The 15,324-nt window shown below is 36.3% G+C and overlaps 1 protein-coding gene across 2 annotated transcripts; it reads left to right on the top strand.

Moving 5' to 3' along the window:
* The first annotated feature begins 1,275 nt into the window (after positions 1 to 1,275).
* LOC114755150 (clustered mitochondria protein) lies at positions 1,276 to 14,994 on the top strand. 2 transcript variants are annotated; one of them, XM_028944025.1, is made up of 29 exons: positions 1,276 to 1,431; positions 1,994 to 2,221; positions 3,261 to 3,322; positions 3,447 to 3,636; positions 3,726 to 3,863; positions 3,985 to 4,141; positions 4,236 to 4,429; positions 4,510 to 4,611; positions 4,992 to 5,127; positions 5,237 to 5,365; positions 5,786 to 6,170; positions 6,955 to 7,059; positions 7,347 to 7,465; positions 7,694 to 7,802; positions 7,881 to 7,973; positions 8,352 to 8,489; positions 8,685 to 8,855; positions 9,027 to 9,113; positions 9,818 to 9,952; positions 10,200 to 10,355; positions 10,730 to 10,798; positions 11,229 to 11,387; positions 12,111 to 12,167; positions 12,243 to 12,283; positions 12,548 to 12,667; positions 12,884 to 13,193; positions 13,266 to 13,373; positions 13,578 to 13,649; positions 13,984 to 14,994. In XM_028944025.1, exons 2-29 carry the CDS (start codon positions 1,999 to 2,001, stop codon positions 14,455 to 14,457), a joined length of 4,239 nt encoding a protein of 1,412 aa, XP_028799858.1. In that variant the 5' UTR covers positions 1,276 to 1,431; positions 1,994 to 1,998; the 3' UTR covers positions 14,458 to 14,994. The 2 variants fall into 2 exon arrangements, with proteins under 2 accessions (XP_028799858.1, XP_028799859.1); XM_028944026.1 differs by having other exon boundaries at positions 8,355 to 8,489; positions 13,984 to 14,457.
* Positions 14,995 to 15,324: the final 330 nt, after the last annotated feature.

The raw sequence follows: 15,324 nt of genomic DNA, 5'->3' as shown, positions 1-15,324 counted from the left end.
CAGTTTACTTCATGGCTTCTAAGTCATCAGAGTAGGACTTACGAGCTGCCTTGCATCAACAATTACTGTGATACTGCTCTCTTCTTGAGGACTGAGTAATCCATCTCCATCATAGAGTTGGTACTTCATTGATTTGTAACTTTCCAAGTAAACAAACACAGGAAACACTTCTAAAATCAGCAAGTTCTTTAATTTTTTTCCCCCTTCCAACTACACTAATAAATTAGTACAAGGGATTCATTTTGCTTCAAAAACTTGCAAGTAATATCATTCAACCACAACTTTCAAGTAAAAGATTACGGGTTCAACTTAAGACAATAATTACGAGACCTTGTGGTGCACTGATGATAATAATATGCAAACATTGGTGAAAAAAACACTACCTCCATTACTTATTATAAGAGCTTATTTGACTTTTAATTTTATTCTAAATATAAAATCCCAATCTATTTTGTTTTTCATATTTATTTATTTTTTTCAAAATAATCCTTGTAGTAGTTATATATGTTAATTAAAAGTTTTATCAAATGGTAGTTTTAGTTAATGTGTATGATTAACAAAGGTATTCTAGAAAAGACAACACTTATTTATAACAAATAACTAACTCAACTAATTTCTTTAATCTCCCCAAATTAGTCAAATAAGTTTTATATTAATGATCGGAGATAGTAATATGCATGCCAAACTTCAATAGATTTGTGATATACTACTTCTGGTTCTTAATATAAGATATAATTGGCTAATTTGAAGAAATTAAAAAAAATAGTTAAATTAACTATTTGTAAGAAATATGTGTTACCTTTCCTAGTTTACTCTCACTAATCATGTGTATTAGCTAAAACTATCATTTAATGAAATTTTTAATATGTGCAATTATTACAACGATTATTTTGAAAAAATGGATAAATATGAAAGATAAAGTGAATTGGGGTTTTATATTTAAGACCAAATTAAAAGTCAAACAAGTTCTAATATTAAGGATTAGAGGTAATACTTTTGTAACCAAAAAATAGTATAATTGTATTTATGTATACATTTAAAACAGTCCAATTAAAAGTAGGTAAGTCATATACATTTTATATAAATTTTAAATTTAAAGTTTGTTGAAGGAAAAATAACATACGAGATTTTCTCAGCCAACAAAAACGGCATTGCGCATGGTTAGAGTGGTTTTTTTGATGAACGATCAAAAACAACAGAAGGCCCAAAGCCCACATTGAGAAAGCTGTTTTTCCCATAAGAGGCAAACGAGCTCGCCGCCCCACAGGTTCACAGCCACTTCCTTCCTGTGCCTCTCTCCGTTAGTCCCTCCAAAACCTCAGCCTCCTCTCATTTTCTGCTCTAAAACCCTCCCTGTATCTGCTAATATTCACTTTGTATGATTCTTCTTTAATCGGTGAATTCAGCTGCCATTGGAACATTTCCTCTTTGGTAAATTGCACTTCCATGACCAAGTGTCTGACCTTCAATCTCTGTACTAATGATAAAACTTTGAACTTGGGTTTGCTTTTTGATTAGGTTTTTATGTGGGTTCTTATTTCTTCTGAGAATTAACAATTCAAGTGCTACTGAGTGGACTGGTGCGGCTGAATGAATTTGTTTTTGTTTTTTATCCCCTGTTCTGTACAAAGGGTGCTTGTAGTTCTTCGTCTCGAAATGTTGCCAGCCTGTCCTTGACGCTGGAATTGATTGTGTTTGTTCATGGGCTTATCCCTTTATGTCATTTTATAGGATTTTACCGGACTACAGAGTTGTTTTAGCTGCTATCTGTACTGAGAATTCCAATATTTGCGTTTTGCTAGAGAGCTGACTTGTGTATCTCCCCGAGTAGTGGTGGTTTTCCTTATTGCTCATTGGTTAATACTGATTCTGAGAGAAGGGATATAATCGCTTACATATTATGACTTGTCAATCATGCTATTTGCTACACCCACCTCTGTGTATCTCTTTACTCCTGTTCCAGATACACTGACATAGTTATGGGATCCAACAGGAAAAATGGCTGGAAAATCGAACAAGGGGAGGGGCAAGAGAGGGTCTCACAACGCTTCAAATTCTTCCAATCCTACAGAGACAGCGGTTCTATCTGATGTTCCTGTAAAGGATAACATTGAAAATGCTTCAGAATCTGCGAAACCTGAGGCAACGGACGTTTCAGCTGCAGATGAATCAACCGTTGCTGATTCTGTGGTGAAGGAGCAAGAATCAGCCCAAAAGCAAGGTGAAATTGGCTAGATAAGTTGTTATTATTACTTTTTGTTTTGTGTGTTTGACATGAAAGACTGGAAACTCATGTTGCAGTGGCATATCATTCTTATATTTCTTATATTTTTTTTACCGGATGTCGTTGGTTTTGGTTGTCCATGTGGCCCAAGTTGCTTCAAATAAATTCCAAGCATTAATGATGTAGATGCCCTTTTATGTTTGTGGAAGTTCCTGAATTTTAATGGTGCCATTTATAACTAAAAATCTTATTTTATTCAAATCGGTTTCACATTTATCCTTGTATTTCTACTGCAAAAGGTCATAATTGCTAACAAAATGTGGGCAAAATAAACCACTAGCAGTATTTTTATATATTATTTCTGTGTGTAAGGCTTATTGTTTCAAAATCATCCTTCTTGAATAAATTCTTGCAAAAGTTTGACTTTACAAAGTTTAGAAGCGAATGTTAATTCTTGATATCATTGTATAAAATTTGCTTGATCTTCGGGAGCAAATCTCATAAATGAGGGATTTTTTTTCATAAATTATTGGTAATAGTTTGATATTTTGATGGTGTGGTAGCATTATGTTCATAAAGAGTTATAGTTGCATTATTTTCAGTTAACCGACTGACAGCTATAAGCTCACCTAGCGTTGCTATGAAGCTGATATATTATTTTGTTGTTGTTTCTGTGAATTTATTTCTTTATTTAACATATTTTTCCCCTTAGGATTGTAAGATGAGACAAGAATTGCCATATCTATGTGATCAAAGACTTTATTTTCCCAGTCGTTGGGTGATTGTGTTTTTTTGGTGAGTTTAATCCTCTGCTGCTCAATTGGAACGGCAGGGGAGCAGGACCCCTTATCAAACACACTGTTGTACATGTGCTATTCAGTATTTTTTTAAATACAGTCCATTCGCAAAGTTTTTAAATATAGTGTCTAATTGTGAATATTTGGTGAAATTTATATCTTTTTGGTTGGTAATTCTAGCAGAATGACATGAACTATGCACCATAAGCAAAATCTTTTTCCCAACCTTAACTGTGCAGGTGATCTTCAACTGTACCCTGTCTCCGTCAAAACACAAAGTGGGGAAAAGCTTGAGCTACAGGTGAGTTATTGGTTCATTGACAGCAATTGAAGATTCAAGAAGTTCTGTGAGCAAACATTTTTCTGCTCCAGTTTTACTTGTGCATCCCATTTGTTCTGAGTTGTTTCTGTTCATTGATTCACAGTTGAATCCTGGAGACTCTGTTATGGACATAAGACAATTTCTTCTTGATGCTCCAGAGACATGTTTTATCACATGCTATGACTTATTGCTTCACACAAAGGATGGTTCTACTCATCATTTAGAGGATTATAATGAAATTTCTGAGGTAGCTGACATTACTACTGGTGGTTGCTCCTTGGAAATGGTACCTGGTATGTTAATAGAGCTTTTGCTCTTGCAGTAATAGGATAATTTGACATCAGAGGAGCAATGAGTTATTGTATTGAAATTGTGTTTGCAGCATTATATGATGATAGATCTATAAGGGCTCATGTTCGCCGTACAAGAGAGTTGCTTTCCCTTTCTGCACTTCATGCATCGCTATCTACATCACTCGCACTTCAAAATGAGATGTTACAAAATAAAGCTGCAAGTTCAGGTGGTATCAAATGGAATAGTTCTTTCCACTTCATTGGATTTTGTTTTATTTCATTGTTGTTTCTTTATTCTTGTCATGGTAACGTGAACATTGGTTGGCTTCTGTATTTTCCTAAGAACAGATAATTTGAAAACTGAAATTCCCGAGCTTGATGGGCTTGGTTATATGGAGGACGTCTCTGGATCACTGGGTAATTTGTTATCATCCCCACAGAAGGATATTAAATGTTTAGAGAGCATAGTGTTTTCATCCTTAAATCCTCCTCCAAGCTACAGAAGGTACAAATATTTTTTCTCTGTAGCAAATCTCATTTTTATAGAATAGGGGCTTAGTCATTTCAAAGTAATTAAACCAGAGTTCTGTGGTCTACAGGCTTGTTGGAGATTTGATTTATTTGGATGTGGTAACATTAGAGGGTAATAAATATTGTATTACTGGAAACACCAAGATGTTTTATGTCAATTCAAGCACGGGGAACACATTGGACCCAAGGCCAAGTAAAGCTAGTTCTGAAGCAACAACTCTTGTTGCTCTCTTACAGAAGATTAGTCCCAAATTTAAAAAAGGTAATCAAGTGTGACTGAAGTACACATTGTATAGGACTTTAATTTGACTTCTCCAGTAATCTAAGCTTCCATTATTGAAGCTTTACGGGAAATTTTGGAGCGGAGGGCTGCTGCTCATCCTTTTGAAAATGTGATGTCTTTGCTGCCACCTAATATGTGGCTTGGATCGTTTCCAGTGCCAGGTGAGCTCAGTCTTTGGAATTTTGTCTACTAGCATTTTTTTCCCAATTTTTTTATGTAGCTATACTTTGTTCTTCTGCATCTAAATATTAGTGTTGCTTTTCCTTTAGTGGTAATGTCATAATTTCTCTATGCATTGTAGTTGGCCAGTTAGCTTTCACATATTCTGTTCATTTATGGTCTGTTTCATTAACTAAATAACAGACATGCCTTTGGGGCAGTTATGATATTTCTTGCTAGAATTGTCAAATATCTACTTGATATTTGAAATCCATAATTTGGTTTATAGCGCCCTGAGTTTGAGTTTTAAGTAAGCGTCATTGTTTGAATCGCAGGGCTTTATGTCTTCTCTAGATTGTAATGTTGTTCCCTTTGTTGCCAGATCACAAGCGTGACTCAGCCAGGGCTGAGGATGCTTTGACTCTTTTGTATGGCAGTGAGCCGATTGGAATGCAAAGAGATTGGAATGAGGAGCTGCAGTCTTGTCGGGAGTTTCCTCATACAAACCCACAGGAGAGGTACCTGAATTTTCTCATCCATGATTTGATGATTGGAACTCTTCACATGTCTATTAACTTGTCTGTTGGTTGACTACTTTATATATTAATGATTTTTTTATTATTGCAGAATTTTGCGAGATAGGGCTCTTTATAAGGTGACATCAGATTTTGTTGATGCCGCAATTAATGGTGCTATTGGAGTTATCAGCGGTTGCATTCCTCCAATAAATCCAACTGACCCAGAATGCTTTCATATGTTAGTTGGACTGCACTTCTAAAGTTTAGGCAATTTTGCTAGGAGATATTCTTGTTTTTGTTGGAAACTCAGATTCTTGAGTATTTTCTTTTCCATCACTTTTCTGATAAGAGTATTTAGATATTGGAAATATGTTTTGTAAGTATGCTAGCCACTGCTTGTAATTATGTTTTAGTAATGCATGTTAAATATTGCCGTGGCTGAGGTGGGGGATCGTCCACAAGTGACATCTTTCCATTCTTATTTTGTGAAAAACCTGGTAGTCTGTCTGTAGTGCGTAATATTTTATCTGTTATAAATCTTGATCAGAATTCATAATTAGATGGTGAATTTGATGTGTATTATTGGATTGGCCAATTTCCTTTACAGTTGTTAGTTGTTGGCTCTGCAGTATAATTTATGTCTGCATTTCTATGATAGGTATGTGCACAACAATATATTCTTTAGCTTTGCTGTTGATGCGGACCTTGAGCAGCTGCCAAAGACCCGTGCAGAGGCTAACTCAAAAACATGTAGCACAGGCACTTTGCATTGTTCTGTTGAAAAATCTTCTGATAGCTTGCCTTGTGGAGGCGTTAATGGGGCAAAAGATGATAGTTCAAGTTCAGAAGTCCTTACCAATGGTGTGGATATCACTCAAGATATTCTTCCTGAAACACAGTTGGCAGAGAATGAGCAGGCAACATATGCTTCTGCAAATAATGATTTAAAAGGCACGAAGGCTTACCAGGAAGCTGATGTCTCTGGACTTTATAATCTTGCTATGGCTATAATTGACTACAGAGGTCACAGGGTGGTAGCTCAGGTGCGTAGCGAAGTTGAATATCACTTATTGATTATATGTATCTTTTCCAAGAACGTGCAATTATTACTTATGGGATCCAAGTCATAATCCATTTGGCTGCTAAGCATCAGAGTCTGATGCACATATTAGAGGATTCTTTCTGGAATATTTGTGCAAGGAACTTTTCTAAATATAACAATATGCATTGCTACTTATCAAAACAGCCTCCAAGACGTTAAGAAACTGCTTTGAAATGCACTGTTGAAACATCCCCGAATATCCCAATTCATATTTTTATTAGCTTTCAAATTGGGTGTCTGTTTCAATGCTATTTCGTTTTAATTCTCCTGAGTCAGTTAAGAAATTCTGGTAATGCGGCATGAGAATACAGAATTAGTATTATTAGATTTCTTACTACGTTCTCATGCAATTATGATTGGCATGATTTAGGATGTAAGTACGGATTCGAACAAAGTGTTTGACCTAGTTATATGTTACCTTACACTATTGTATCATAGTAGATTAGGATATTAGGCATTGATGTTTGAGCAGCATGAAGATTTCCTATTTCATTTGCCTCTAATGGGCATGTCATCAAATTAGATGATTAATTACCTTATTATTGATAGATTGAATTCAGCTTATTCTGAGAGATTTTGTATTTTTTAATCTCATCGCCTGTGGGGTAAGTGCTGGATTATCTGATGGAAAGTATTACTGCATATGTTGTATATTAAACTGTAAATCATATGAACTCTCTTTTACAATTTCGCTTTTGATATTTTTCGTGCATATTTTGCTGCAGAGTGTCCTTCCAGGAATTCTCCAAGGTGACAAATCAGACTCTCTCCTGTATGGCTCCGTTGACAATGGGAAAAAAATTTGCTGGAACGAAGATTTTCATTCTAAGGTAATTAAGCTTTTGTAATTTTATTATATGCTTGTGAGGATAGCTGGTAGAGACCAGCTCTGATATTTTGGAATGTGAATTGAGAACGGGAAAACATAGGTCTGGATTGGATCTGAATTTCCTATGAACCAGTATGTTTGCCCTGATCTTAGATTTATAAAAGTACAACAGCAATGCTGAAAAGAAATTCAGGAAAATGTATGCTCTAGCACAATTTTGGGCTTGTTATATTCTGCGGTCCAGGTCATATAAGTTTCTTTTATATCCCTCATAAACTCTTATTTTAGGTTTTGGAAGCGGCAAAACGCCTTCATCTGAAGGAACACTCTGTCCTTGATGGATCTGGAAATGTTTTCAAATTGGCTGCACCTGTGGAATGCAAGGGCATTGTTGGTGGTGATGACCGGTATTCTTCTGAGTTAATTTTTTGTTTTTATATGACCCTTGTGATTTGGACATAGCTGACATTATAACTTTCTATAGCTCTATTCTGGCTTTCATGTGGATACAGTATATAACTGAATATAAAAAAAGAGAATTCTGTTTAGCATATTTTATTTGTTGCTTGTAATTGTTTATATTATTCTCCAGCAATCTATACGATGATTTGCTCCTTTTTTTGAAACCAAATCAGGCATTATCTTCTAGATTTGTTGAGGGTGACTCCTCGTGATGCAAACTATACTGGACCTGGATCTCGATCATGTATCCTAAGACAAGAATTAATCACTGCCTTTTGCCAGGTGAGTGTTGCGCTAATGTCAAGATTTTTTTGCCAGGTGAACTGTATATTGAGTTTCCTTTATTCTTTCTTGGCATAGGCCCGTGCTGCAGAGACGTCAAAATCTAAGGAGACTAGTCCTCAAGGAGCAGACACAGCTGCTGATTCGCAAAATGTTACTGACGACAAGCAGGTGAGCATTGCAGCAGTGTAACATATTATATACTGAGCTAATATTTCTGAGAATTTTGAGACACAGTTTTCTCCCATCCTTTTCCCTTTGACTACTTTATCTTCAACTCTGTTTGATGCCTGTCTTGACTTCATCTGACGTTAGAGCTACTTTCTTGCTTGTGCATGTGTGCGCACATCACTTCGCACTGGTCATAGACTTCCTCCTTCTAGCCTTAATGAAATTGTGCTCTTAATTGCTCCACTTCTTTTCCATCATGTTTCTTAAGAACTATGTTAACAGCATCCTTTCCCCCTTCTTCTTTCGTTATGAACAATCTCATAGTTTTATGGCTTGACGACCTAACGTTGTTGGTTATGTTCCTTGGATTACCTTCAGCAGGATTTACCAAAGGAAGAGGTGAGTGAGGAAGTCAAAGAACTCACTGCTGCGTCTGCTGAAGTTTCAGACTCCTATGAGGAAATAGTTTTTAACCCTAACGTCTTCACTGAATTCAAACTAGCAGGGAGCCCAGAGGTTTTTTGAATTTATTTTTACTTTGTCTTCGCCATTTAAAGATTTTCTCCTGTTCGCTTTGTGTGTGTCGAATTGTTTATTTGCTCAATGATCTCTTTCCCTGGCTCACTGTGTCTGAGCTTCCTTTGTGAATACATTGAGACCTTTCTGCATTCAGGGTATTCATACATTGCTAAATTTGATCCTGTTCACCAGGAAATAGCAGCTGATGAAGACAATGTGAGGAAAGTTAGTCTGTATCTAACTGATATTGTACTTCCCAAGTTTATACAAGATCTCTGCACTCTTGAGGTTTCGCCTATGGATGGTCAGACATTAACAGAAGCACTCCATGCTCATGGAATTAATGTCCGCTATATTGGAAAGGTATGCATACTAGAATTGGTCAATACTCAGTGCTTTTGAAAGGGTTCCCCTTGGAGATTGTCTACCATAAACTATTGAAAATTAAGTGCTGTTTTGTTTTGTGTTTAAATTCTTATTTTTATCATCGTGGAATGTTTATTTTGATTCTAACTTGTCCTTATATTTTAAAAGGTAGCTGAAGGGACTAAACATCTCCCTCATCTGTGGGATCTTTGTTGTAATGAGATTGTTACCAGATCTGCTAAGCACATTATCAAGGTGAACATTTATTATCTTGCCTGTAACAAGAAATTTATCTCTGGACTACTTTATGCCTTCAATTATTAAATCTGGAAGTGCATTTTCATCTTTTACACTATTGCTCTAGCAATATCTGAATCATTGGAAGCATTCCAAAGTGAATCTCTACTTACCTAGAGGTTTGTTCATCTCTATATATTGATCTAACATGAGTGCTTAAGAGTCTCGTTAGCTGGTCCTTGTTTGGAGCACTGCTTCCTTCCCAAAATGAACGTGTCTAACTTTGGCCAGATGTTCTCTTCCCTCTCACATTGTCAAAGAAGTAGTCAAAGGAGCTCAGTTCTAAGTTGATCTTTTCTTCAATGAGCCAGTTTGCAAATCCGCAGTCACATTTAATTCCTTGAACACTTGAAAGAGACTATGTGTGTCTAGATGGACATATACCCTTTGTTCAACACCTCAACATCTGACATTCCTCTTGTTGAGTGTAATCTTATAAGGGGATGCTTCAATTGCTTCATTAATAGAAGACGTTGAATTAGCATGAAGGACATGATGATTTTGTTGGTTTCAACTTATTTATTTACATCGTATTGAGGATACGCTGTCTCATGAAAAGCACTGAATCCTCTTGCATTGAGAATGTTGCCTGCCTGTATTCCTAGTAGTGTTTTGGTTATGACATCATGTGATTTTCTTTTGCAATCATCTATAATTTGCAGGATGTACTGAGAGACACAGAGGATCATGATCTTGCACCAGCAATATCCCATTTCTTGAACTGCTTGTTTGGAAGCTGTCATGCTCCTGGTGGAAAATTAACTGCTAATAGCACTCACTCCAAACCTCCTAAAAGGGTATGTCCAGTAAGGTTGAGTTTTGTTAAGTAGCCTTCCTACCGTTCAACTGTAATATGCTTTTTCATGCATCAATTTTCTCAGTTCATTTGTTCACTTTACCTTCTCCAAGGTGTTGCGAATCATTTGTATAGCATTTTCTTTCCTCTCTTTCCTGTCAAATTCATTTGATAAAGCATACTAAATGGTTTGTAATTTGTAATGTAGCATCTTAATGGGGAATTCTTGTTTGCATATGGATTTACAGGAACATTCTGGGCATCAGTCATCAGGAAAGCATTCTAGAGGGCAAGCAAGATGGAAAGGCAAGGCATCCTCAAGAAAGTCTCTACCTCCATTCATGAATATGAGCTCTGAAACTCTTTGGTCTGACATTCGAGAGTTCTCACTGGTCAAATACAAGGTATCAGTTATCACCCAACTTGACTGTATATTTTTCTCCGGAACAATGTGATGTTGCTAGAAGGTTTGTTTATTTTCTGTTTGTCTAAAACATTGTGAACTTGTTTACATTGAATCATTTGAAATGCCTTTTTTTCCTTTCATGGGCAAACATTTGAAGCTCTTTTGGCAAAACAAGAACGATAGTTATAGCAGTTCTCATATGGAGTTATCTTAGTACTATACTATAGAGCATTATATGATTTACATTCTTCTATGTGGAATTTAAACAATGTCTTTTCATGCTGTGAACTTTGACATCATGCACTTCTTGTATTTCCTTTATCTCCTAATCTGTATTGTCGGTATAAATTTGAATGATTCACGTCAATGCAGTTTGAGTTGCCAGAGGATGCAAGGTCACAAGTGAAGAAGATTTCTGTTCTTCGTAATCTCTGTCAAAAGGTAAGCATAGCATTTCGCTCGTTGAACTGACTTACTAGTATTTGAATTTTTTAGGGATCCAAAAATCCTACTTCTTGCGATTTGCTCTAGATATATGTGCACTTGGTATTTGTTATTGTACACATTTCATAAAACATTGCTTATGTCATAAAGGAAAGGTCATTTCATTTTTCCATCACCGGAAAAAAATTATCCTTATTATCTTCCAGGAAAAATGTTAGATTTGTCATCATAATCTTGTTTTAATCCTTGACGTTGTATGTGTTGTGCATTGAATGAAATATGTTAGGTTAGTACTTAGTAATTACCGGAAAGGTTTTGCTTTATCCACCCCTATGGTCGATGTGAATAGTTGCTGAGTGATTCTTACCTCAATTTATTAATTGTGCGTGAATGGGTTTCATCACACTTAAAAAATGTTGGTTTACAGGTTGGTATAACAATTGCAGCTCGTAAGCATGATCTTAATTCTACAACACCCTTCCAAACATCAGATATCTTGGATCTCCGTCCTGTGGTCAAGCATTCAGTCCCTGTGTGCTCAGAAGCCAAGGAACTAGTGGAAACTGGAAAACTTCAACTAGCTGAGGTATTTATAGTGTTTATAGTTTGTGATACTAGTTGTAAATGTGATCTCCCCCCCCCCCCCCCAGCCAAAAAAATATTTTAGATGATAAAGTGATGCTGCTTATTTTTTATGCATTTAAATTTGATTTTTTTGGGTGAATCTTTGTGGAAGTTATCAGAATTTAAAAAAAAAAAAGTTGTGCATTATTTCATGGTTGAACCCTAGCAAGTTACTCCCTCTGTTCCTTTTTATATGGGACGATTAACCAAATCACATTGATAAAAGAGTTCGTTAAATTTAGTTAGAGAAAATAAGATGTGGAAAAAAAAAGAAGTAATTCCCCCCCCCCCAAAAAAATACTCTTATTTATTGGAAGAGAGAACATAAGAGAGAAATAAGCAAATTAGTAGGGGAAAAAAAAAAAAAAGAGTTGTGTGGAAGAGATAATAAATGCAACGATATTAATATGAGTAATTGAATGGGGGAGAAATGAACAAATAAAAAAAAAAAAATGGAGATAACCTCTAAATGTCTCTTATAAATAGGAACAAGTTATACCCAAAAATTGTCTCATAACAAGAAATGAAGGGAGTAAAGCATAAGCTATTATGTTACCTGACATGGGATTTTCTAATGTTTGTTAAGATGCTAACGTTTATGTAGCATTAAAATGGTTACGCCTTGCTTGACTTGATTTATTTTCTGACAAACTGCGTTACATTGTGTAATATTTTTCTGTTACAGGGCATGCTCAGTGAAGCTTACACTTTATTTTCAGAGGCATTCTCAATTTTACAACAGGCATGAAATTTGATTTTGTATCTCTCTTGAAATAGTTCCTTGTGCTTAAAATGATGTATCGTTTATTGGCTGCAGGTTACTGGTCCAATGCATCGTGAGGTTGCCAATTGCTGTCGGTGCGTCAATATTTGTTGTTTCCATGTTCTTGTTTTTTCCCCTAAAGAAGGGTTACTTTAAACATAAGTTTGTCTTGTTACTTCAGATTTCTGCGATAGATTTGATACAAATTCTCACATTAAATGATTTTTTATCTACTGAGGCTTATAAATTTGAAGAAGCTAACAAAGATTTGCATTGCTTTGCTACAACGCCCAGCCTCTCAACTAATTTAGTTGTTTGTGGTTTATTAACGAAGTTTTGATGTCTTCAATAAATTTCAGGTACCTTGCCATGGTTTTGTATCATGCTGGCGACTTGGGTGGAGCTATCTTGCAGCAACATAAGGAGTTAATTATAAATGAACGTTGCCTTGGTCTAGATCATCCTGACACTGCTCACAGGTATTCCCTACTACACTCATATATGTTGATTCCCTTGATATTTTAATTTCTTATATTTTCTTGTAGTTTTTTTAATATTTTATTTGCTCCAACTCAAAAGGAATGTTAGAATGGGCAAAGAGATAAATATTGAGATGCCAGGTTACAGGAATCTGAGTTACATTTTCTGAAGTAGTTTTCTCGAACATTTTTTGATCTAATATATTGTTGTTTCAGTTATGGCAATATGGCTCTGTTCTACCATGGACTTAACCAAACAGAACTTGCCCTTCGACACATGTCACGTGCTCTGCTCCTGTTAAGTCTGTCATCAGGCCCAGATCATCCTGATGTTGCAGCAACTTTTATTAACGTTGCAATGATGTATCAGGATATAGGAAAGATGAATACGGCACTTCGTTATCTGCAAGAAGCCTTAAAGAAGAACGAAAGACTTCTTGGAGAGGAGCACATTCAAACTGCTGTGTGTTATCATGCTCTAGCTATAGCATTCAATTGTATGGGAGCTTTCAAGCTCTCTCACCAGGTACGTATAGTGGTACTGCCAGATCCTAGTATTTAGCAAGTAGTTGTCTGATTCTGGCGTTTGGTATGACAGCATGAGAAAAAAACATATGATATACTCGTCAAACAACTTGGTGAAGATGACTCAAGGACACGTGACTCACAAAACTGGATGGAGACATTTAAGAAGCGTGAGATACAGGTATAACTGTGCACTTCTTTTTATTAGGCATTGAAGTGGTGTTTTAGATCCTGGACTTTGTTGAATCCAAATGGCTACGGAAAGGAGGACTTCTAGGATGCAGATAGTAACTAATTCTGGCGTGCCACCTAAATGGCTATGAAAGTAAAACCTTTCATTTCGTCATGCATGACTCATATTTCTGTATCTTTTTTCTTTTGGCAGATGAATGCGCAAAAGCAGAAGGGTCAAAGTATGAATGCTGCTTCTGCTCAAAAGGCTATTGATATCTTGAAGGTTATTCTTTATGATACAGTCTTATGGTATTTGTGGCTAATACTGAAAACATGTTTGAGATTAACCTTATGGGTTAAAATTAGGAATATCAATATCTTCAACCAGCTTACTAGTTTTCTGGTCAAAGCGTGCTTTAAATATGCATTTGCTATTCTTTTCATAGGATTTGATTCTTTCATTTTGATGCATTATTTGACTTGGTAGTTTCAGTGTAATGTTTAAAATTTGTCCTTTTGGACTCACTCCAGGAGGCTGTTAACTTGCGAAGTATATCTGATTCTTTGGTCCATACTTTAAGGATCTACTGACGTCTAGAATTTTCATGTAACAACAGGCAAATCCAGATTTGATGCAGGCATTCCAAGCTGCTGCGATTGCCGGAGGGTCTGGAAGTTCAGGCATGGCTACCAACAGATCCCTCAATGCTGCCATGATTGGTGAGACTCTTCCTAGGGGAAGGGGAGTCGATGAAAGAGCTGCACGAGCAGCTGCCGAGGTCAGAAAGAAGGCCGCAGCAAGGGGCCTGTTAGTACGTCCGCATGGTGTCCCGGTACAAGCATTGCCGCCCCTTACTCAGCTTCTCAACATCATAAATTCGAGTGGTGTAACTCCAGATGCTGTGGACAACAAGGATGGAGATGGAGCAAAGAAGGAAGCTAACGGCCTTCCTCCAAATGATCCAACCGATGCTCAGAGCAACCAATCAACACAACCTGTACAAGAAGCAAATGCTCCTGTTGGATTGGGTAAAGGTTTGGCATCATTGGATTCAAAGAAACAAAAGTCAAAAGTAAAGGCTGGGGCTTGAAATTTTGAGCATCTAACCAATATTTATTTGAGATAATAAATTCATTTTTATGATGGTGGGATTGACCAGGTGCTCTGCTCAGCTATTCAATAATGTTGAGTAGTAGTAACAAGTAATTTTGTTTCTCTTTCCCGTTTCTTACTAGGTTCCTAGAAACAATTAGGCGTTCAGAGTGATTGCAGATGATTGTGTAGTGCAGTATATGAATACACAATTATTTTAGGTGGCCAATGGCTTATCTTTTGACTGCGTGTTTGGAAAAAAAAATTGGCCCAAAAAAAAAGAAACTGTATTTGGAAGTGTTCTTGAATTGTTTGTGCGAAAGATGAGTAGATCAAGTTAATTATAACTAGGCAAATAAGCATGTTAGAATTTTATATATAACATGCCGATTTGTTCATTTGTAAAGCGTGTCTACTTTATGCTGGCTAGGTTTATTTACTCAAGAATGTCATGTGGGAATTCTTGCATTTTGATTTGAATCATTGTATCTGATAAATTTTAATCCCAGTTGGAATTGAGCGAGTAGTCCTAAAATTTTGTTAGTTTTTTTTTTTTGGGCTGCAGTGTATGACTTATAATAGAAAGCCGAGGGTAGTTTTTTCTCCCTGCCAATTACTGAATACCCCCAAAGGCCTATGGCTTTGTATGTTTGGATCATCTGTGGAATATGTATGTTACTGAAGCAATAAAACTCTCTGCATATTAAATGCTTAAATCGTGGAATATGAATTGATTCAGTTGGAGAAATTCTAGAATGAGACTCCTCATTGCTCTCATGATGTTGTAAAGGCCTAGTTTTATTTTGGGTATTTCTTTAAAATAATTTGTTTCCATGCAATGGGCTGCTTTAGTGAGCGTTGAGCC

This window comes from Neltuma alba, unplaced genomic scaffold (genome assembly GCF_004799145.2).
Source record: "Neltuma alba isolate B1F8T4 unplaced genomic scaffold, ASM479914v2 tig00010231_pilon, whole genome shotgun sequence".
Lineage (NCBI taxonomy): Eukaryota > Viridiplantae > Streptophyta > Magnoliopsida > Fabales > Fabaceae > Neltuma > Neltuma alba.
Note: the sequence above shows the minus strand (reverse complement) of the source record. Positions and strands in the feature narration are given on the sequence as shown.